At 37.8% G+C, this 25,115-nt stretch overlaps 1 protein-coding gene and 1 non-coding gene across 6 annotated transcripts; one reads left to right on the top strand and one right to left on the bottom strand.

The window, feature by feature from the left end:
- Positions 1 to 8,504: 8,504 nt before the first annotated feature.
- On the top strand, positions 8,505 to 22,293 carry LOC111784234 (Tetratricopeptide repeat (TPR)-like superfamily protein). 5 transcript variants are annotated; one of them, XM_087123036.1, is made up of 4 exons: positions 8,505 to 11,035; positions 11,157 to 11,260; positions 11,576 to 11,675; positions 22,200 to 22,293. In XM_087123036.1, the coding sequence occupies exon 1, from the start codon at positions 8,580 to 8,582 to the stop codon at positions 10,797 to 10,799; it is 2,220 nt and encodes a 739-aa protein (XP_086979162.1). In that variant the 5' UTR covers positions 8,505 to 8,579; the 3' UTR covers positions 10,800 to 11,035; positions 11,157 to 11,260; positions 11,576 to 11,675; positions 22,200 to 22,293. The 5 variants fall into 5 exon arrangements, with proteins under 5 accessions (XP_086979162.1, XP_086979163.1, XP_086979165.1 ...); XM_087123037.1 differs by lacking the exon at positions 22,200 to 22,293 and adding an exon at positions 11,860 to 11,936; XM_087123039.1 differs by lacking the exon at positions 22,200 to 22,293 and having other exon boundaries at positions 8,505 to 9,375; positions 9,532 to 11,035; positions 11,576 to 11,843.
- A 1,166-nt stretch (positions 22,294 to 23,459) lies between these two features.
- LOC111784252 (small nucleolar RNA R71) lies at positions 23,460 to 23,564 on the bottom strand. Its single transcript, XR_002813507.2, has one exon. It is a non-coding gene; the product is annotated as a small nucleolar RNA R71 (small nucleolar RNA).
- Positions 23,565 to 25,115: the final 1,551 nt, after the last annotated feature.

Here is a 25,115-nt window from a genome sequence, read left to right as displayed (position 1 = left end):
ACTTTATACCCAATAACTCTCTAAAAAAATGTCTAAAAGCTCATCTTCTTTTCTCTCGGGTAATGGGTCAAAATGACCACTTTACCCCTTCGAGTTTGACTTGGACTAAAATATTCAAATTTTCACTATTTTCTTTTATATTTTTCTTGAGCTTCTGAATTTTTCTCTTCTATCTCATCTCTAAATCTTAATAAAATTTTGAAAAGTTTGAATTTAAAGAAAAGAATTGATATTTTAATTTCTCTTTGAGGCTTGGGTGTTACCGTTTGGGAGTCGAGTAGTACCTTGGATGTAACGATAGGAAAATTTAAAAAAATTAAAAAAAAAAAAGGGGGAGGAAAAACAAGAAAAAGAAACAAAAGGAAAGGTAGCAGATTTTGGGAGAGAAAAACCAGAAATGAGACTTCACTTCAAGCAGATTTAATCCAAATGAACGAGGAAAGAGATAAGAAAAGTTATGGTAAGTTAGATCTCTTATCTTAAGTTAGATATCTTTTTGTTTTATGTTTTGCAATTATTCAGATTTTAGAAATCAAAATTGATTGAAAATGGCTTTTATGAATTGCATCTCAATTGGATTGTTATTTTTAAGAAAGAGAAGAAAATCATCATTGATTGATGCATAGGCATTTTTACTCGAGAAAAATTATAAGTGATTGAAAATGGCTTATGTTAATGACAGTCATTTTTTAGGAAAGAGAAGAAAACAAAATAGATTGAAAATGAAATTATGCTAATTGGATAGTCATGTTAGGAAGGAGAGAAAACAAAATTGATTGGAAATTGCTTTATAATCGCCATCATTTGGAGGAAAAAAGAAAAAAAAAAATAAAGAGAGAAGAGAAACAAAGTGGTAGAATCGAGAGAGAAAGAAGAGGGAAGATATGAGAAATTATTATTATTTGTACCCAGATAATATACTATTATAACAAAACATAGTTGGATGGAATGATTCAGGTAGCATGAAATAATATTGACATATTTTCAAGGTAAGTTTTACGATCCAACAAAATTTAGAAACCATGAAAGCGTGGAATTCGATTTTTACTGAGACCGTTTTAGAGACGTATTTCACATTTATTGAATTATTGGTAAATTAATTGTGAAATACTAACGGAAGCTGGCGAACGGTGTGATAGGAAACAAACTCCAGCAACGTAGGAAGCAACTCTCACGGAACGGGAGCTTACGTTTAGCTAATTAGGGAGTACTTCGACCAAGGCCAACCAAGTAAGTGTGAATTATGATGATGTGTGAGTATGACGTTGTGTTGTGATGTCGGTTAAATGTACGCTATTTATGTTTCGATGTATGACGTACATGTTATATTTGATGCACTTAATGGCTTTTATGATGAGTATGACGTATGCATGACGATGTTATTAACATGATGATGTTTTCCATGTACAACATGCCTTATGATGTTGCTTGCCATATTGCATCACGTCGTTAGATCGACATAGGACACAACCCTAAAAGTATGAAATGATATTAATGTAAATATCCACGAGCACGTGTTACATAGTGTAACCAAGAGATGAGACTAGAGGGTTGTGTTAGAAGAGATGTATAATTGGACTTAGATGGACCTCATGCATATTGTATGTTCATAAGCATAGGGACTTAGATGGACCTCATGCATATTGTATGTTCATAAGCATAGGGCTACTTCCCCTAGAGATGATGAGTGCGGATGCACACCGTATGATGAGCGGTGTTCATGAGGTGCATGACACTATGGGGTTCCGCTGACCTCCGAACGTCACTACAGATTAGCTTGACCAGAGGGTCCAGGGGGTGTGCGAGCGCCTTGGAGATTCACACTCGCACGTGTGAGTCGTGTGTAGGGAAGTACTACACATCTAATTTGTCCGAGACTAGAGGCCACCCTTAAGATGATTAGAGATAGGTCCCTAAGTCATGATTGCATGTGTTTGCATTAGCATGGCCCCTATAGTGGGGTCAGTTACGAAATACTCACGCCGTGTGCCATATTGTTTTTCAGGTAAAAGCAAGGCGCCCATGTACAGTCGACGGCGACATCGTGATCAAAGACTGTGGCGCGTGAATAGGATAGTTGCATATAACTCTATTTTCTCTTTATTTTGAACTTCATCATGATGTTTGAAACACGTAAGTCCGGCAATGTTTTCTAATGTTTTAACGTATTTTGAAGTTTTAAATTTTTCCGCTAATAAAGGTGAGCATTCTTAGAGTTATATTATGCATTAGAGATGAGCATGAGACGTTAGTAGCGACTCTAGATATGTAAAAATTTAGGATCGTTACATTAGATACGTGTCACCAAGTCTCCTATGTAAACTAGTTAGGAAAGTATCTTAATTATGTTAGAAAACAACATCATCAATCTTTTGAAATATAACAATTATATTAAAAAAAATATATGCATAATTATGTTTAACCTATGGTGTTATTTTAATCTAAATAACACCAATCAATCAATTATTTTACAACATACAACACATGCATATTTTATTTGAAACACGCATATTTGGTTGAGAGTATATTTTATTTTAGTTGAAACACGTGTTATGTTAGTTGTTTTCCTAAGTTGATTGGAAGTATATTTTATTTTATTTTAAAAATTTTATTAGTAGTATATTTTCTAAGTATTTAGTTAATAGCATATTTTCTTCTATTTTTAGGAGTTATGGTAGGTTGTATCCTATTTAAAGTCGTGAACATTAATGAAAATAGCACTTTTGATTTCATTTTTGTTGCTCATTCTCAACATGATATCATAGCATCAAACTTGGTGTTCTTAAATATCAAAATTTTTTTGATGGCGAAATCACGAGCAGAGATTGTGGCACGTGTATAGGGTAAACTCATATTTAAATTCCTAGTTTTAAGTTAGAATATGTTGTTTTACATTTCATTGTTTTAAATTATTTTGTATTTGTTTGTATTTTCTCTAAATTTCAGTATTTCGTATTTAAACACGTACGACCATGACTGTGTTTTCCAGAGAAAAGTTGTTTTACGCCTTTTTCAAAGTTTACGCTATAAATGATGTTCATGTAAGAGTTATATTTCAGCATTATAGATGAGCATGAGACGTTAGTAACTACTCTGAGTATGTGGAAGTTTAGGGTCGTTACATATTCCATTGATAGGCAATGATCACAAAGAAATCAACCTCTCAAGACTAGTTTACTCGAGAAATTCCTTATCAAAGATTTAAGGAATTTAAAATATTTCCTAGGCATTGAATTTTCTTGATCTAGAAAATGAATTTTTATGTCTCAAAGGAAGTATGCTCTAGACATTTTTCAAGATACATGTATGACAGGAGCACGCCCATACAAATTTCCTATAGAGCAAAATTTGAAACTTTCTTTTAATTGAATGACCCAAGTAAACTTACTATTTATTTATTATTATTATTTTAACTATTTTTATAATTATGTTTATTCGTTTATTTCTTTATTTATTTTTGGACTATTACATTATATCCCTCTAAAAGAAACTTTCGTCCTCGAGTATACCCTAATTCGTATGAGTCATAAACATTTATTTGCATGCATAAAACTTTCATAAGCCTATCACTTTGTATTCATAAAATCTTTGATTCCTTATAAGGTTTTTGTTAGATAGTTAGGTATTTTAAATCTTAATTCATACTCCAAAAGGGTCTTTTGGTCATTTACCCCCAAATCTTGGTTTAATTCTTCGACATATTCCAATGGCCTTGTAACTTTGTGTAATCCCTTTACACCATGTCATAAGCCTCCTCATCAAATTTCATGTCATTTAAAGGTCACTTTGGTCATAAACTAGTGGTACGTAATTATAGAGTATTTTAGTCATTTTACACCTACATTTGGTTTAGCCCGTTATCATAACCTAATGGTCACCAAATTTCGTACATAACTTTATCATGCCATATTGAGTCTTCTTCTAAAATTTCATGGACAACATATGTAACGACCCTAAATTTCCACATACTCAGAGTCGCTGCTAACGTCTCATGCTCATCTATAATGCGGAAATATAACTCTTACATGAACATAATTGATAACGTAAACTTCAAAAAAGCGTTCAAAACAACTTCTTCTCTGGAAAATACAGTCATGGTCTTACGTGTTTAAATATGAAATACTGAAATTTAGAGAAAACAAAAACAAATACAAAATAATTTAAAACAATGAAATGCAAAACAACCTATTCTAACTTAAGACTAGAAATTTAAATATGAGTCTACCCTATGCACGTGCCACAGTCTCTGCTCGCGATGCCGCCGTCCTCCGTACAAGTGCGCCTTGCCTTTACCTGAAAAATGATGTGGCACACGGCCTGAGTATTTCAAAGAATACTCAGTAAGTGGCCCCACTATAGGGGGCTATGCAAATGCAAACACATGCAATCGTGATTTAGGGACCTATCTCTAATCATCTTAGGGGTGGCTTCCAGTCTCGGATAAATTGGATGTGTAGTACTTCCCTACACACGACTCACACGTGCGAGTGTGAATCCCCAGGGCGCTCGCACACCCCCTGGACCCTCTGGTCAAGCTAATCTGTAGCGACGTCTGGAGGTCAGCGGAACCCTATAGTGTCATGCACCTCATGAACACCCTCATCTGTGTGCTTTCGCACCTGTGCGCATTCGCGCTCATCGTACGGTGCGCGTCCGCACTCATCATCTCTAGGGGAAGTAGTCCTATGCTTATGAACATACAATATGCATGAGGTCCCTCTAAATCCATCATAATGTCTCTTCTGACACAACCCTCTAGTCTCATCTCTTTGTTACTCTAGGTAACACATACTCGTGGATATTTATATTAATATCATTTTCACGCTCTTAGGGTTGTGTCCTATGTCGATCTAACGACATGATGCAATATGGCACTCATCATCATATAGCATGCTCAATATGGAAAACGTCATCATATTAAGGTAAACGTCATGCAATCATCATACTCATCATATTGCCACAGAGTGCATCAAACATATCAAGTACGACATTCATCAAAATATATATATACTGAGCACATCATCAGGTATCATAACCCACACATCATCATAACTCATACATCATCAAAGTCATACATCATACATCATCATAACTCATATACCGCATTGTACGACATAGTTCATACATCATCGTAACTCATACAATTTTTAGCCTATCCTATAGTAAGACCACTTACCTGGTTGGCCTTAGCCGAAGTATTCCCTAATTTATTTAATGTAAGCTCCCGTTCCTCGAGAATTATACCAAATGTTGTCAAAGTTTGATTCCTATCGCATCGTTCGTCACCTTTTATTAGTATTTCACATTTTAATTAATAATTCAACCAACAGTGTAAAATATACGGCTCTAAACGGCCTCAATAAAAATCGAGTTCCATGTTTTCATTGTTGCTAAATTATATAGAATAATAAAACTTAAAACTTAAATTAAAGATATGTCAATATTATTAATATTTCAAGCGGCTTTGATAGTTCAACATTTAATGTTTATCCTATAGATACAAATATAATAATTTCTCATATCTTCCATTCTCATTCTCTCACTTTATGTTATATTTCAATTCTGTTTACAGTAGACCATCTGAATATTACTTTCAATTTTCAATTTTTTTTTTCTTTCTTAAAATTTCTCTCTTTTTTTTTTTTTTTTTTTTACTCTAATTCTTTTAAGCCGTTCAATTCTACCTCCCTATCTCATTATTTTTGTTCAATTCTACCTCCCTATCTCATTATTTTTGTTCAATTCTACCTCCCTATCTCATTATTTTAAGCAATTTAAATCTTTTTTTTTTTACTCTAATTCTTTTAAGCAGTTCAATTCTACCTCCTTATCTCATTCAATTCTACCTCCTTATCTCATTATTTTTGTTCAATTTTACCTCCCTATCTCATTATTTGAAGCAATTTAAATCTAACTCTTTTAATCAGTTTCTTAAATGAGTTTAATTCTAGAATTCTTTAGTAGTTTAATTCTACTCGCATATCTAAATCTAACTCTTTTAATCCGTTTTTTCGATGGATTCAATTCTATAATTTTTTTAATAGTTTCTTACCAAGAGTTTAATTCTACTCCCGTATCTAAATCTAAATCGTTTTAATTCTCTAAATCGATTAATTCTACTTAGCAGTTTATTTTATTCCCATATTTTTTTTTTTGTTGGCTTTTATATTTCCAAATCTAATCTTCTCCTCTTTCCATTTTCCCAATCTTCCCCTCTCTCTTTCTTTCCTTCTTTTTTATACCGTTTTCCAAATCTTTTTTTTATTTATTTATTTGAATATGTTTTCCAAATCTTCTTTTTCCCTATCTTCCTCTCTTTTCCAAATCTTTTTTATTTACTTATTTGAATATGTTTTTCAGATTTCTTTTTCCCTATCTTCTTCTCTTTCTTATCTATCTATTCTTTTTTTCAGACCAAACTCTTCATAGGATAGATAATTTCTAATTCAGAAACCGATAATTTCTAAAGTTCTAACTCAGATCTAAATAATTGCTAATATCCTTCATAAAAGGAAAAAGGTAAATCTGACTACTAACATTTCTAAATGACATCTTTCTTCCTTTATCTGCCTACCATCTCTCCATTATCTGCCTTCTTGATCTCTCCATTATTGTCTAACCATCTCTCAAATGACATCTTTCTTCCTTTATCTGCCTACCATCTCTCCATTATTCTTCTGATCTCTCCATTATTGTCTAACCATCTCTCCGTCATTATCTGCCGTTCCTTCCCGATCTCTCCATTATTGTATAACCATCTCTCCATTATATGCATTTTTTCCTCTAGAAAAATATTTGTGTTCCTCCCCAATCTCTCCATTATTGTATAACCATTATATGCATTTTTGTCCTCCAGACAAATATTTTCTTTCTATTTCTGTTTTTGATGAATTATTGATACCAAATGAAGGAGGTATTTTAGGGGATGGACGGGGAGATTAAAAGAGGTGGTCAGTTTTTTTTTCTTTTCTTTATTTTGTTATTTTTATTTTAATACACACACACACACACATATATATATATATATATATATATATATATATATATATATTAAACCTAACGGGGCGTTACAGAACTTTACCATGAGATTGGTGGGGAACCAAACCCTGGTGAGGGCGTCGTCCAATTTAACAAGGTAAAGGTTCTGAAGCCCAAGTCCTTCCGTGGGGTTTGAGATGACAAGACTCTAGAGAACTTTATCTTTGACTTCGAAAAGTACTTTCAAGCCACAAATATTGTGCAAAAATCACGGACAGCAACACTTTCTTTCAAATAATTTTCAATGCATTTTTCGCTCATATTTTCTAAAACATTTCTCTCAAACGTGACCTGAGGCTTGAGCATACACCAATATTGTCTGCGAAATTTGAGTTTTACACGACTGACTTGTTCGCTAAGTTAGAACAAGTGTCGCACAATCGTTGTCTCACTGCCACAAGAATATGATTGTGACACAAGACGCGCATCTCCTCCCTTCTATTGACACGTAGCTCGTACCATCGTCTGACATACAAAGCCTCTCACAAATCGACATGTGTCCCACTCCTTCGTTGCCGCGCTTCGCTCTGATTGCCTAACACATTTATGTTCCTTCACCGCTTGCATATGATCCAAATTTCGATTAGTTTTCCATTATTTTCAATTTTCTTTGGATTCCTATAACTTTGGCTACTTAATTCAAATCAACTTGGTTCCTCCACCAACTTGTAGAGTTTTAATCCATCTATTCAAAGTGATTTTTCTTGTACATTTTAATCAACTATAAAAGAAAACAAACACCCTCAAAGTTGGTAGAAGACCATGTTCATATCGTTTTAAGGTTAACTGAAACTTTGACTTCTGGTCTGATTCAACTCTAACATCCTTCACAAAACTGATCCACAATCGAATTTGGAGAAAAACTAAAACTCTTACTTCTCAATCGTCCTCGTTTCTTGACGGTAATGGAGTATCCAAAATCCCAAATTAAATGTCTCAACTTGCTGGACAACTTTCACGAATGGATTGTGGCCTGAAAAACGCCTCCGTGTGGCCAGATCGGAGCACCCACGGTGGTGGCCTCTTCCCTAACCTTTGTTTTTCTTTCTCTTCTTTCTTTTTTATTCTTGATTAACATTCTGATTAGGGTTCATCCAAACCCCTAACTCGGACACGGAGAGTCAAAATGACGATATTACCCCTCAAGGTTGACTTTAAACGATTTTCTCATTTTCTCATTTTTTTTTCTTAAAAGAAGAACATGGTTTCAATCATTAGATTGATGGTAAATATGTTTTTTTGAACGTTTTTTTAACCTTTTGATCTATAGTGTTATTAACGTCTTTTATTTTTTTTTTATAAAGGTAATGGTTAATGTTATTTTTCAAATTCCATAAGGTATTTTTGAAACCTACATTAGTGTTATTAAAATTTTGAAAGCTGAATAATATTTTTTTTAAAAAAAATAAAATATAAAATTGAGTGATATTTTTATTATTAATTTAATATAAAATTTACCAATTCTACGCAAATTTGAACTACGAAGTTACAATGGAGATGGTGAACTTTCCAGAGAAGGTTTCATTTTGTGTTGGATTAATATGAACAGATTAATCCATGAGTCGATCCATGGTAGCACAAAATCATTCAACGCCCTCATAAATCGCCTCTCTTCTCAAGCCGCTCACCACCAAGTTCTTCAAACCTACATTTCTATGCTGAACACAAACACCCCCCCAGATGCTTACACGTTTCCCAGCCTTCTCAAAGCTTGTACCCTTTTGAACTCGTTTTCAAATGGCCTCTCCATTCATCAATCTGTCATCGTTAATGGCCTCTCTCACGATTCCTATATTGGGTCTTCGCTCATTAGTTTCTACGCGAAATTTGGGTGCATTCATCTTGGTCGCAAGGTGTTCGATACAATGCCTGAAAGAAATGTTGTTCCTTGGACTGCCATTATTGGCTGCTATTCACGGCAGGGAGACGTTGGCATTGCTTTTACAATGTTCAAACAAATGCGGGAGAATGAAATCCACCCCACTTCTGTTACCTTCTTGAGTCTTCTCCCTGGAATTTCAGAGCTTCCCCTTCTGCAAGGTTTGCATTGTTTGATTATTTTATATGGTTTTGGGTCAGATTTAGCTCTATCAAACTCCATGGTGAGTATGTATGGTAGATGTGGAAGCGTTGATTATGCAACAAGTTTGTTTGAGTCGATGGATTCTAGAGACATAGTTTCTTGGAATTCATTATTATCAGCCTATTCCAAAATTTTATGTATTGAAGAAATACTGCAGCTTGTACATTCTATGAGGATTGAAGGCATCAAACCTGACAAGCGGACATTTTGCTCTGTTTTGTCTACCTCTGCCACAAAATGTGATATTAGATTAGGTAAGCTGGTGCACGGTTTGGTTCTTAAACATGGGTTAGATATGGATCAACAAGTAGAGACCACACTCGTAGTTTTGTACTTGAAATGTAGCTGTTTGGATTTTGCGCTTAAAGTTTTCGAATCAACTATTGAAAAGGATGTTGTCCTGTGGACAGCAATGATTTCAGGACTCGTTCAAAACGATTGTTCCGACAAGGCATTGGAGGTCTTCTATCGTATGGTGGAATCAAACGTAGAGCTGGGTACTGCTACCTTGGCTAGTACTCTGGCAGCTTGTGCTCAACTTGGTTGTTACCATATTGGTACCTCAATTCATGGTTATATATTAAGGCAAGGAATAATGTTTGACATCCCTGCTCAAAACTCCCTTGTCACCATGTATGCAAAGTGTAATAGATTGGAGCAAAGCTGTGCAATTTTTAATAAGATTGTTGAAAAGAATTTGGTTTCTTGGAATGCGATTATTGCTGGGCATGCGAAAAATGGTTATTTGAGCAAGGCTATCTTTTTCTTCAGTGAAATGAGAGCAACAAGCTTTCAAAGGCCTGACTCAATAACTGTGACCTCACTTCTTCAAGCTTGTGGTTCTGCTGGTGCACTTTGTCAGGGAAAGTGGATTCACAACATCATTTGTAGAAGTTCGCTTATTCCGTGCATTATGACCGAAACAGCGCTAGTTGATATGTACTTCAAATGTGGAGACGTAGAGAATGCTCAAAAGTGTTTCGACTATATGTTGCAAAAGGATCTTGTAACATGGAGTACACTTATTGCTGGATATGGCATTAATGGAAAAGGGGAAATTGCTTTGAGAAAATATTCAGAGTTTCTTGGCACAGGGATGGAACCGAATCATGTTATTTTCCTTTCAGTTCTTTCTGCTTGCAGCCATAGTGGGCTTATTAACCAAGGTTTGAGCATATACGAGTCGATGACTAAAGATTTCAGTATGCCAACAAATCTCGAGCATCGAGCTTGTATCATTGACCTACTTAGTCGAGCTGGAAAGGTTGAAGAGGCATATAGCTTCTATGATAGGATGTTTGAAGAACCCTCAATAGATGTTTTAGGCATACTCCTCGACGCTTGTCGTGTAAATGGCAGTGTCGAACTTGGTGAGGTTATTGCTAGAGATATGTTTGAATTGAAGCCTGTGGATGCTGGAAACTATGTGCAACTGGCTCATAGTTATGCCTCCACTAGTAGATGGGATGGAGTGGAGGTGGCATGGACCCAAATGAGATCTCTTGGTCTAAAAAAGCTTCCTGGATGGAGTTGTATTGAGGTTGATGGAACCAGTTTTACATTTTTTTCAGTTCACAATTCGCATCCTAAGATTGAAGAGATAGTGTGGACAGTGAAATCATTGAGCAAGGATATTAGAAAGATGCATATTGAAAGTGAAATTAGCCAGGACTCTTAACCATCAACATGCTTATGCATGTCATATTTCATAATTCTCCAACAAAGGTAAACTTATTTTCTCTTGCAACAATGAATTCAAAGCAGCTGAGAAAAGGGCCATGTTCAAGGGAAATCCAAAGTTATGTCTGCTTGTCCAAAAGTTGATGAGTAGAAACAAAGTAAAAAGTGCATATGGCATTATCAAGAAAAATGATCTTTGGAATTCCTCGATATCTATTAGAAGTGTAAGGAGAGGTACTTTGATGACCCTATGCTGCATTTTTGTGCTTTGAACTCAAATTTTCATGTCTTTGTGCTTTTGGTATTGGTCTGTCTCCATTGGCTGAAAATCTTATGAATACTTTGATGGCCGCAGGATTCATCCGCTTCGTAAAGGCACCTTATGGGGCTCCCGTGCTATTCCAGAAGAAGAAGGATGGGACATTACGTCTGTGAATCGACTACAGAGCTTAAAATAAGGTGACAGTACGTAGCAACCTTACTGATAATATTTGACTTGCTAGACTTGAATTGCCTCAAAATGTAGTATAGGGAGACCAAGTAGTCATCAAACCTCTCCCGACTAAGTATTGTATTTTCTTGCCCACATATTTTCAATGCAATTGACTTCCACAATGCTTAATTTCAACTTGTTTTCAACGATTTTCTTCAACTACGTTTTCTTAATTTTCAACTTATTGGCTTCTTATCTATTTTCTAAAATATGTATATATATATATATATATATATATATACACACACGCACGTAATCTTAATTGGTTTCTTAATTTATAGGTCTCTGTCATGGATAACCCGGGGAAACCGAAGAAAAAGGAAAGACAAAAGCAAAAGGGAAGCGGAGATTGCAATGAAGTTGAATATCTTGATTCTTATGGTACACTTCTATCCTTGTGCACATATTCATTTAAATCAGAATTATATGTTAATCCTCCATGTGTTTGCATTGGAATAGCCAGTGTGTTTATGTGTATATATGGATGATGCAGGAAATTATGTGTTTGAATATCCTCCTCAATACTTATATCACACTTCTTTTTTTTCATATATATTTTTCTCAGGTGGATCATATTGCTCTCCACATAAACTAAAAAATGGTTATAGAATTACTAACCAAATTAATTATTCTTATTTAAAATTGATTTATTTTGGTTATTAATCCTCATTTAAGTTCATGACGTTTGATGATTTATATTATCATTTTGATACATGAATTATCCTTATATAAAAGGTTGTCTAGGATGATCGAGTTTGTATATCACATTGTATTTGTTGTGTGATATTTGGGAGAAACTTTTGTTGAGATACTTTGTAGTGTGAAAGTGAGATATTCACTTGTAAACACTTTGATTATTAAGTTAGTTGCTACCTGTGGATGTAGGGAAATTTCTTCTCTCCGAACCACGTAAATTCTTGTCTCTTTGTTTAATTTCTGTTCGTAGGTGTGTGAGTACATTCAATCTTGCTTCCACTATTAGTACAACATTATGGAATGGATCATTGAGACGTAGTTTGAATTTAAACCAATAACGTTTCCAATGCTCTAAATTTTAGGTCAATTTGCAAAAAAATCTCAGTGAAAACCTTCACAACTATGTAAAGATATTTCCCAGCATTTGTAACACATTCAAGATGGTATTTATGTTTTCATTATGTGGTAACACAGAATATTACCACACTCATTTCCTCCATACCCTAACTAACATCTTAGGAAGACTTTGCACAAAAAATTTATCTAGAACAAGAAAATCGAGTACAAATCATCCTCCTCGTCTTCACTCCTTGGAACTGAAAACTCCTTCCCAATAGGTGTCAAAATATTCTCTCTTTCTTATGACAATCATCAATACCGGCATGATGAATAGGCACCAAATCCATACATATTTAGTACTATTAACACGAGTTTTCTGGCCACCGTCGAGTTTCGCGGATCCCACGCGAAACGACAGCCATTCCTCGCTCAGCCTTCAGCCCATGACTCCCAGAACCTATCAGAGTACCTGCAAACAGAGAAAAGAAAGGAAATACGAGAGAGAGAGATTTCAGATAACGTCGGCGAGTTTTCAATTTCTCCGATGAGTCCCAAACCACCCGAAAACCGACACCAAACGCTCAGTTACCACCACGAGAAGGATCCCTAATGATAGCACAATAACTCAAGGTACGTTTTGTGCCTTTTCGTAAGCGCCGTCGTCGGTAACCGAGGTTGGAAAATTGGGTGTTCCTGAACATTCTTAGATCTGTGGTTTTAGGAACTTTTTAGGCCACAAAACTTCGGAAAGGAGGACGACAAACAGAGAGGAAAAGGAAGAAAGAGGACCGAAATCGGCAGTGAAAACGCTGCGGGAAGGAGAGAGAAAACACGCCGAAAATGCGCAAAAGTCGGGTAAGGAAGAAGGATCCATCGGATCCGGGTCAGCCCAAACCGAATACCCAGGCCCGAAGCTCAAACCCAATCTAAGTCCAACCCGTGAAATTGAGGCCCAACTACAACGACCCAAACCTCAAACCAGTCTAGAAGCCACGGTTCAGCTAAACCAACCCGAGACCAGACCCACGGTCCAATCGAATCGGCCTGCAACCCAAACACTTATGGCGCAGTCTAGTAAACCAAGGCCCAACAACCAGCCCCACCCAGTAGCATTCTATAGTAGTCGACTCGAACTGGAGTGTGACTCGTGCCTCGACCCGACGCGCATCGCACGACGTGGCGCTTCCTACTTCTACCACATGGCACACAGCGACACAGGCGGTCCCTCAGCTCGGCTCGGCGGTTCCCAGCGGCTGTTCGGCTCAGCTCCCCTGTTTTCGGCCCGATTTCCATTGTTTCGACCCTCCCGAACCTGTTTTCGGCCCCGATTAAGGTATCCGAGGCCGTTTTAGAGCCGTATTTCACATTTATTGAATTATTGGTAAATTAATTGTGAAATACTAACAGAAGCTGGCGAACGGTGTGATAGGAAACAAACCCCAGCAACGTAGGAAGCAACTCTCACGGAACGGGAGCTTACGTTTAGCTAATTAGGGAGTACTTCGGCCAAGGCCAACCAAATAAGTGGTCTTACTATAGGATAGGCTAAAGATTGTTTGAATTATGATGATGTATGAATATAACATTGTGTTGTTATGTATGTTAAATGTACGTTATTTGTAACGACCCTAAATTTTCACATACTCAGAGTCGCTACTAACATCTCATGCTCATCTATAATGCAGAAATATAACTCTTACATGAACATAGTTGATAACGTAAACTTCAAAAAAAAGAACGTTTAAAACAACTTCTTCTCTAGAAAACACAGCCATGGTCTTACGTGTTTAAATATGAAATACTGAAATTTAGAGAAAACAAAAACAAATACAAAATAATTTAAAACAATGAAATGCAAAACAACCTATTCTAACTTAAGACTAGAAATTTAAATATGAATCTACCCTATGCACGTGCCACAGTCTCTGCTCGCGATGTCACCGTCCTCCGTACAAGTGCGCCTTGCCTTTACTTGAAAAATGATGTGGCACACGGCCTGACTATTTCAAAGAATACTCAGTAAGTGGCCCCACTATAGGGGCCATGCAAATGCAAACACATGCAATCATGATTTAGGGACCTATCTCTAATCATCTTAGGGGTGGCCTCCAGTCTCGGACAAATTGGATGTGTAGTACTTCCCTACACACGACTCACACGTGCGAGTGTGAATCCCCAGGGCGCTCGCACACCCCTTGGACCCTCTGGTCAAGCTAATCTGTAGCGACGTCCGGAGGTCAGCGGAACCCCATAGTGTCATGCGCCTCATGAACACCCTCATTTGTGTGTGTTCGCACCTGTGCGCATTCGCGCTCATCATACGGTGTGCGTCCGCACTCATCATCTCTAGGGGAAGTAGCCCCATGCTTATGAACATACAATATGCATGAGGTCCCTCTAAATCCATCATAATGTCTTTCTGACACAACCCTCTAGTCTCATCTCTTTGTTACTCTAGGTAACAGATACTGTGGATATTTATATTAATATCATTTCACGCTCTTAGGGTTGTGTCCTATGTCGATCTAACGACATGATGCAATATGGCACTGATCATCATATAGCATGCTCAATATGGAAAACATCATATCATATTAAGGTAAACGTCACGCAATTATCATACTCATCATATTGCCACAAAGTACATCAAACATATCAAGTACGACATTCATCAAAATATATATATACTGAGCACATCATCAAGTATCGTAACTCACACATCATCACAACTCATACATCATCATAACTCACATACCGCATCGTACGACATTGTTCATACATCATCGTAACACATACAATTTTTAGTCTATCCTAGAGTAAGACCACTTACTTGGTTGGCCTTGGCCGAAGTACTCCCTAAATAGCTAAACGTAAGCTCTCGTTCCGTGAGAGCTGCTTCTTACGCCACCGGGGTTTGTTTCCTATCACACCGTTCACCACTTTCCGTTAGTATTTCACAATTAATTTACCTATAATTTAATAAATGTGAAATACGGCTCTAAAACGGCCTCAGATACCTTAATCGAGGCCAAAAACAGATCCGGGAGGGTCGAAACAGTGGAAATCGGGCTGAAAACAGGTGAGCCGAGCCGAATAGCCGCTAGAGCCGCCGGAGGAGCCGCCGGAGCGTCACCGGAGGGAGCCCGAGCCGTTTGCGCCGAGCCGAGCCGAGGGACTGCTTGCGCCGCTGTGTGACACGTGGCGGCAGTAGAGAGAGCCACGTCGAGCGGTAGTGTCGGGTCGAAGCGTGGGTCGCAGTCCGGTTCGGGTCGTGGTTCGGGTCGCGGGCTGTGGAAGGCTACTGGGCCAAGACTAATCGTTGGGCCTCGGGTTACTGGGCTGGGCCGCAAGTGTTTGGTTTGCAGGTCGGCTCAATTGGACCGTGGGTCTAGTCTGGGTTGGTTCAACTGAACCGTAGCTTCTGGGCTGGTTTGAGGTTTGGACTGCTATAGTTGGGCTGGGCCGAAGGCAGAGGCCAAGGGAGGAATGGGCTGGCTCTCTCGGGTTTTGGGTTCAGGTTGACCCAGATCCGTGGATCGCGTCTTCCTTACCCGACTTCGGCCGATTTTCCGGCGAGCTTTCTCTCTCCTTCCCGCAGCGTTTCCGTTGCTGATTTCGGTCCTCTTTCTTCCCTTTTTCTCTTTGTTCGTCGTCCTTCTTTCTTTTTTGGGAGTTTTGCGGCCTAAAAGCTCCTAAAAGCCACAGATCTAAGAACGATTAAGAAAACCTAATTTTTCGACCTCGGTTACCGACGATGGCGCTTACGAAATAACACAAAACGCACCCTGAGTTATTGTGCTTTCAAAGGGATCCTTCTCATGGTGGTAACAGGTCGTTTGGTGTCGGTTTGAGGGTGGTTTGAGGGCTCGTCGGAGAAACTGGACACTCGCCGACGTTTGTCTGAAATCTCTCTCTCTCTCGAAATTTTCTATCTTTTCTCCCTTTGCATGTGTTCTGAAGATGCTGGGTGTCGTGGGCTGAGGGCTGGGCGTGCTGTGGCCGTCATTTCGGGTGGGTTCCGCGAAACTCAGCGGTCGCCGAAAAACTCGCAGTTTTCCGGCGACTGAGTTTTTATTTTTTTTTAATTTAATTTATTATATATATATATATATACTTATTATTATTTTTTTCTTTCTTTCTCGGGTCGTTTCCACACCCTTACAAATGGTATCAGAGCCAGACACCGGACGATGTGCCAGCCTTCTCGCTGTTCCCCGAAGAAGGGTAGACACGAGCCGATGTGCCAGTAAGGACGCTGGGCCCCAAAGGGGGGTGGATTTGGGGGTGGTCCCACATCGATTGGAGGAAGGAAAGAGTGCCGGCGAGGAAGCTGGACCCCGAAGGGGGGTGGATTGTGATGTCTCACATTGGTTGGGGAGGAGAACAAACCACCATTTATAAGGGTGTGTAAACCTTCCCCTAGCAGACGCGTTTTAAAGCCTTGAGGGGAAGCCCGAAAGGGAAAGCCCAAAGAGGACAATATTTGCTAGCGGTGGATCTGGGTCGTTACATTGTTTATGTTTCGATGCATGACGTACCTGTTATATTTGGTGCACTTAATGGCTTCTATGATGAGTATGATGTATGCATGACAATTTTATTAACATGATGATGTTTTCCATGTTGAACATGTCTTATGATGTTGTTTGCCATATTGCATCATGTCTTTAGATCGACATAGGATACAACCCTAAGAGTATGAAAGTGATATTAATGTAAATATCCATGAGCACGTGTTACATAGTGTAACCAAGAGATGAGACTAGAGGGTTGTGTTAGAAGAGATGTATAATTGGACTTAGAGGGACCTCATGCATATTGTATGTTCATAAACATAGGGCTACTTCCCCTAGAGATGATGAGTGTGAACGCGCACCGTATGATGAGTGCGAATGTGCACAGATGCGAATGCACACAGATAAGGGTGTTCATGAGGCGCATGACACTATGGGGTTTCGCGGACCTTCGGACGTCGCTACAGATTAGCTTGACGAGAGGGTCCAGGGGGTGTGCGAGCACCCTTGGGATTCACACTCGCACGTGTGAGTCGTGTATAGGGAAGTACTACACATCCAATTTGTCCTCGACTGGAGGCCACCCTTAAGATGATTAGAGATAGGTCCCTAATTCATGATTGCATGTGTCTGCATTAGCATGACCCCTATAGTGGGGTCACTTACTGAGTATTTCTCGAAATACTTAGGCCATGTGCCATATTGTTTTTTAGGTAAAGGTAAGATGCCCATGTACGGTTGACAGCGGCATCGTGATCAGAGACTGTGGCGCATGCATAAGATAGTTGCATATTTAAAATTTCTAGTCTTGGTTAGGATAGGGTGTTTGCATTTCATTTATTTAAATTATTTAATTTGTAATTGTTTTTATCTTATTTTGAACTCTAACATGATGTTTGAAACACGTAAGTCCGAGAGTGTTTTCTAATGTTTTAACGTATTCTAAGTTTAAAATTTTTCCGCCAATAAAGATGAGCATTCTTAGAGTTATATTCTGCATTAGAGATGAGCATTCTTAGAATTATATTCTGCATTAGAGATGAGCATGAGACGTTAGTGGCGATTCTAGATATGTGAAAATTTAGGGTCGTTACAATACATCTAAGGGTTGATCAAATTTGAAGGTAGTTGGCTTGGATTGTTATTTTGTAACGACCCTAAATTTCTACATATCTAGAGTCGCCACTAACGTTTCATGCTCATCTCTAATGCAGCGTATAACTCTAAAAATGCTCATCTTTATTAGCAAAAAAATTTAAAACTTCAGAATACGTTAAAACACTAGAAAACACTACCGGACTTACGTGTTTCAAACATGATGCTGGAGTTCAAAATAAGATAAAACAATTACAAATTAAATAATTTAAATAAATGAAATGCAAACACCCTATCCTAACCAAGACTAGGAATTTTAAATATGCAACTATCCTATGCACGCACCATTCTCTGATCATGATGCCGCCGTCAACCGTACATGCGCATCTTGCCTTTACCTAAAAAACAATATGGCACACGACCTGAGTATTTCAAAAATACTCAGTAAGTGACCCCATTATAGGGCCCATGCTAATGCAAACACATGCAATCATGAATTAGGGACCTATCTCGAATCATCTTAAGGGTGGCTTCCAGTCTCGGACAAATTGGATGTGTAGTACTTCCCTACACACGACTCACATGTGTGAGTGTGAATCCCCAGGGCGCTCGCACACCCCCTGGACCCTCTCGTCAAGCTAATTTGTAGCGATGTCCGAAGGTTAGTGGAACCCCATAGTGTCATGCGCCTCATGAACACCCTCATTTGTGTGCATTCGCACCTGTGCGCATTTGCGCTCATCATATGGTGCGCGTCCGCACTCATCATCTCTAGGGGAAGTAGCCCTATGTTTATGAACATACAATATGCATGAGGTCCCTCTAAGTCGAATTATACATCTCTTCTGACACAACCCTCTAGTCTCATCTCTTGGTTACACTATGTAACACGTGCTCGTGGATATTTACATTAATATCACTTTCATACTCTTAGGGTTGTGTCCTATGTCGATCTAACGACATAATGCAATATGGAAAACAACATCATAAGGCATGTTCAACATGGAAAACATCATCATGTTAATAAAATCGTCATGCATACATCATACTCATCATAGAAGCCATTAAGTGCATCAGATATAACATGTACGTCATGCATCGAAACATAAATGACGTACACTTAACATACATCACAACGTCATACTCATACATCATAATTCAAACAATCTTTAATCAGGATAGTAAGTCCACTTACTTGGTTGGCCTTGGCCGAAGTACTCCCTAATTAGCTAAACGTAAGCTCTTGTTCAGTGCGAGCTACTTCCTACGTTGCCGGGGTTTGTTTTCTATCACACCGTTCACCACCTTTCATTAGTATTTCATAATTAATTTACCAATAATTCAATAATTGTGAAATACAGCTCTAAAATGGCCTCGGATACCTTAATCGGGGCCGAAAATAAGTTCGGGAGGGTCGAAATAGTGGAAATCGGGCAGAAAACAGGGGAGCCAAGCCGAATAGCCGTTGGGAGCCGCTGAGCCATTTGCGCCGAGCCGAGCCGAGGGACGTAGAGCGCGCCACGTCGTGCGATGAGCGTCTGGTCGAGACGCGGGTCGCACTCCAGTTCAGGTCGGCTGCTGCGGAAGGCTACTTGGACGGGCTGGTTGTTGGGCTTCGGTTTACTTGATTGGGCCGCAAGCCGGTTCAATTGGACTGTGGGTCTGGTCTCGGGTCAGTTCAGCTGAACCGTGGCTTCTGGGCTGGATTAAGGTTTCGGCCGCTGTAGTTGGGCTAGGGGAAAGAAGTCGGGCTGCTCTACCGGGTATTGGGTTCGGGTTGATCCGGATCCGTGGATCTCATCTTCCTTACCCGACTTCGGCCGATTTTTTGGCGCATTTTCTCTCTCCTTCCCCCGGCGTTTCCGTTGCCGATTTCGGTCATCTTTCTTCCTTTTCCTCTCTGTTTGTCGTCTTCTTTCCTTCCTCGAAGTTTAGTGGCCTAAAGGTTCGTAAAACCACATATCTAAGAACGTTTAGGAAAACCCAATTCTTCGACCTCGTTTACCAACGACGACACTTACAAAAAGACACATAATGTACCTTGAGTTATTGTGCTTTTGTTAGGGATCCTTCTCGTGGTGGTAACTGAGCGTTTGGCATCGGTTTTAGGGTGGTTTGGGGCTCGTCGGAGGAATTGGAAACTAGCCGACGTTATCCGAAATCTCTCTCTCTCTCTCTCTCTCTCTCTCTCTCTCTCTCTCCCTCCCTCCCTCCCTCCCTCCCTCCCTTTTCTCTGTTTGTAGGTATTGTGATCGAGTTTGGGAGTCGTGGGCTGAAGGCTGAGCGAGGTGTGGCTGTCGTTTCGCGTAGAGTCCGTGAAACTCAGCAATCGCTGGAAAACTCTTCTGGTGACTGAGTTTTTTTTTTTTTTTTCCTCTCTTTTTCCCGGGTCCCTAGATGCAGGTTGTTGAGAACGCATGAAGCCTCGGGAAGTTAGAATCGAGTTGTTCACTGGGCATAGGACCCCACAAGTCTCCTAGGGGAGTGTATAAGGGACACGAACCAAGACCTAAGAGCAAAGAACCCTAGACCAAGGTCCTTGCTACAAACCCATGTACCAAAAAGGGTTACCTAAAAAAAAAAAATGTTAAAAGGAGATGGTTAAAATAATTGTGAGTGCGCCTGGTTGGTACTAGAAGTACAACAATTTCAAGGAGTGTAATAGTGGTATTACAAAGGAGGAGGGGAGACGAGTTATTATAGGAGTTTAGAAAATTATGTGTCAACAAGTAAGAGTCGTGTGACAAATACTTCATGAATTATGACGATCCAAGGACAACAAAGTTCTTGCAACTTCTAAGCATTTCAAGAGTAGAAATAGGAAAATATAGTAAGGGATTTCATTGTAGGCTTACAAGAACTTTGAAAGAATATACAGTGATATTGATGATCATCGGTAGACTTACCAAGTTCGGATACTCCTGGCCAAAAGGGACACCTAAACTGTAGATAGTTGGGCACAACTATATATGAAATATATTATTAGATTGTATGAAGTATCTGTGTTAATAGAGTCAGATCATAACCCATGCTTCACATCTAATTTCTAGCGTAATTTTCAGAAAGCGTTAGGCACCGAGTTGAATTCTAACATTGTTTTTCACCTACAAACAGACAAACAAACCGAACGTCTGAGTAAAATGTCAAAAGACTTACATGTCAATGTGTTGAATTTCTCAAGTAGTTGAGATTCCACGATGTACCTCATGAAATTCACCTATGCTAATAACTTTCCAACAACCGTTTACATGGATAGTTCAAGGTTTTGCACACGTAATATAACTATTGGAATTTAAAAAAAATAAATAAAGTAATAAAGTAATAATAATAATATTAATAATAAGTAAATAATAATTAAAAAAATAGTAAATGATCGCTATCTCTCTCCGCCTTTCCCCGAAAATCTCTCCACAACACCTCCTACAATAGGAAAATGTTTTTCTTTAAAAAAAAATTGGCACATTTTGGGGAGAGAAAGGTCAGAAAAAGAAACAAATGAGAGATAGCATTTTGGAAGAGAAAAATAAAAAATAACCTTCACTCCAAGCCAGATTTAACAGGAAATGAGAGAGGAAAGAAAAGAAAAGTTATATGTAAGTTAGATCTCTTTTCTTTTATATTTTGCAAATAGATAGAAAAGCTATTTTAGGTTAGATATCTTTTTCTTTTAGGTTTTGCAATTATTTTAGATTTTAGTTATCTGACATAAAATCAAGTCATTGCATGTAAATTGGATCGTCATTTTTAAGAAAGAAAAGAAAATCATAATTGATTGATGCATAGCCATTTTTACTAAAGCAAAATTAGAATTGATTGAAAATAGCTTCTGTTAATTGGATAGTCATTTTTAGAAAAGAGAAGAAAACAAAATCGATTGAAAATGACGGTTGGATAGTCATTTTTAAGAAAGAGAAGAAATGGAATTGATTAAAAATGATTATAATTGCATAATCATTTTGTAGGAAAGATAAAAATATAGAGAGGAGAAACAAAGAGAAACAAAGTGGTACAACATAGAGAATGAAAATGGAAGATGTGAGAAATTATTATAATTTTTACCGAGAGAATATAATATTATAACAAACCATAGTTGGATTGAATGATTGAAATAATATTGACATATTTTTAATTTAAGTTTTACTACACAACAAAATTTAGAAACAGTGAAAATGTGGAATTCGATTTTTACTAAGACTGTTTTAGAGCCGTATTTCACATCGTTACTTGGATTATTAATTAAAACGTGAAATACTAACGAAAGGTGACGAACGGTGCAAAACTCCGACAACCTTTGGAGCAGCTCACAAGGAACGGAAGCTTACGTTAATTAAATTAGGGAATACTTCGGCTAAGGCCAACCAAGTAAGTGGTCTTACTATAGGATATGCTAAAAATTGTATGAATTATGATGTATGAACTGTGTTGTACAATGCTGTATGATAGTATGTGATGATGTATGAGATATGACGATGTATGAGCTTTATCGTATGGCGTCATATACTAGTATATGATGATGTACGAGTGTATGATGATGTATGAGTTATGATACTTGATGATGTGTGTAGTATATATAATGAATGACGTACTTGATATGCTTGATGCACTTTATGGCAATATGATGAGTACGATGATTGCGTGACGTTTACCTTAGTATGAGGATGTTTTCCATATTGAACATGCTTATGATGATGAGTGTCATATTGCATCATGTCGTTAGATCGACACAGGACACAACCCTAAGAGCATGAAAATGATATTAATATAAATATCTACGAGTATGTGTTACCTAGAGTAACAAAGAGATGAGACTAGAGAGTTGTGTCAGAAGAGACATTACGATGGATTTAGAGGGACCTCATGCATATTGTATGTTCATAAGCATAGGGCTACTTCCCCTAGAGATGATGAGTGCGGACGTGCACAATATGATGATGAGTGCGAATGTGCACGAGTGCGAATGCGCACAGATGAGCTACTTACCGAGCATTTCTTTAAATACTCAAGCTACGTGCTACTTTTTTCAGGTTAAGGTAAGACACCACTGTACAGATGACAGTGTCATTGTGCATGACATGGGAATGAAGTTAGGATAGTTGCTTTTTCTATTTAAATGGTAGGCCTTAGGATAAATCATGACATTTTTATTATTTTGAAGTTATTGTTATTACATTTTCTCGATGTTTACTATGTTTAATAAATTGTGTGAATGTTAATCCATGACATTGTTTACACGCACACATTAGACATGTCATGCATGTATCTAGTGCAACTTTACCACTCCTGATAGAGTAGATACTACAAATAGGTAGGGTACCTGTTACCATTGCGCTAGCATTGTTTGTCGCCTTGCTGTTGGTAGCATGATTGTTACCCCAAGTCTGAGTCTGACCACCTCCACCTCTTGGATTAGGTCTCTCAAACCGGTTTGCATTTGAGTTCCTAGCACCGAGAACAATTAATTTTTGGAATAGTCTAACAGAGAAATTTTTCATCAAGTATTTCCCACCTACTAGAAACGCATGGTAAAGAAATGAGATTGTTGCTTTTCACCGTTTGAAGATGAGACATTAAGTGAAACTTGGAAAAGATTCAAGGAGATGTTTAGAAAGTGTCCTCACCATGGACTACCCCATTGTATCCAAATGGAAACTTTTTATAATGGATTGAATATTGCTACTAAACAAGTAGTGGATGCTTCTACCAATTGAGCTATTTTGTCAAAGGCGTAATGAAGCTTATGAGATTCTAGAGAGAATAACATGTAACAATTGTCAATGGTGATGTGAGAAGCAATCCAGGAAAAAGGTCTGAGGAGTACTTGAAGTTGATGCTTTGACCTCTATCAATGCTCAATTAGCTTCAGTGGCTGATATTCTACAAAATCTAACGTTGGGACAAGGTTCAATGACTAAAGCACCAGTCCAAACTGCTATTGTAATGACCCAAACAACAGTTGAATCTTGTGTATATTGTGGAGAGTAACACACTTTTGATCAATGTCCAAGCAAACCGGCCTCAAATTTTTATGTGGGGAATCAAGCTAGTCAAGACAACCCGAAAATTAATCACTTCTCAAATACTTATAATTTGGGGTGGAGAAACCATCCAAACTTCTCATGGAAGTGACAAAGCTCATACAACCAACAAATGCCACCTAAAGCAAATTACCCTCCAAGTTTTGGATTACAAAATCTATTGGTATATGGTCCTCAGCAAGCCACTACTTAAGGGAAAGGAACTAGCCAAGCTCAACACACACGGGAAACATCTTTTGAGAGATTAATAAAGGAATATATAGCAAAAAATGATGCCTAATACAAAATAGGCCTCTTGGAAAGCTTCCAATAGACACCAAAACACAAAAAAGAGAGAGCATGGAGTAATGTCAAGCAATAAAATTGAGAAGTGAGAAATAAGTACCCAACAAAGGAGGTGAAATTAAGAAAAACAGAAGCAGTCTGTAATAGCCCGAAAAAAATAATAATAATAATAAATAAACAAATAAAAATAATTAAAAAAAATATACGTTAAAATAATAAAAATAATAATAATCATAATTAAATAACTAAAAAGGATTACTTAAAAATAAAAATAAAAATAAAATTTACCCACCTCTCTTCACTTACTTATCATTCCAACCGCATCCTCTTTCCTCAACCCCACCAGATCACAGTTCATCCAAAAATAAATAAAAAATAAAAAAAAATGTCAGATATGGAAAAAAGGAAAATGGTGTTTACAAGGATATGATGCAAAAAAAAAATGTTAGATTTGGGAAAAAGAAAAATGGTGTTTACAAGGATATGATGCACATGTCAGATTAAAATGGTGTTTCAACAAGCATATGATGCAGATCTACCTGGAGAGATTTTGGTATGCTATTACGATAAAATCCTATCTCAGATTTCCTTTTTCCTTTATAGTTAGAGTTATAAGAAATCAATTTAGGATAAAATCTTCTTTCTTATTTTAGGTATCACGTAATAATCAGATCTCATATTCAATTAATTAGATTTTTTTTTTGTTACCATCGGAAGTTATAGGAAATAAGGTTAGAGGGAATAAAATTTTAGTGTTAGATCCATAATTCGGTAAGATAGTAGCCCACAGTATCGGTTTACAGAATGAAAATAAATATAGAATTAGAGGAATATCTTATTTACAGAACTGAAAATCT

Source organism: Cucurbita pepo, chromosome 4 (assembly GCF_057944985.1).
Source record: "Cucurbita pepo subsp. pepo isolate OVF chromosome 4, ASM5794498v1, whole genome shotgun sequence".
NCBI classification, from domain to species: Eukaryota; Viridiplantae; Streptophyta; class Magnoliopsida; order Cucurbitales; family Cucurbitaceae; genus Cucurbita; species Cucurbita pepo.
Note: the sequence above shows the minus strand (reverse complement) of the source record. Positions and strands in the feature narration are given on the sequence as shown.

Excerpts from the sequence above, each read along its gene's own strand:
- LOC111784234 (XM_087123036.1), top strand. The coding sequence starts at position 8,580 with ATGAACAGATTAATCCATGAGTCGATCCATGGTAGCACAAAATCATTC.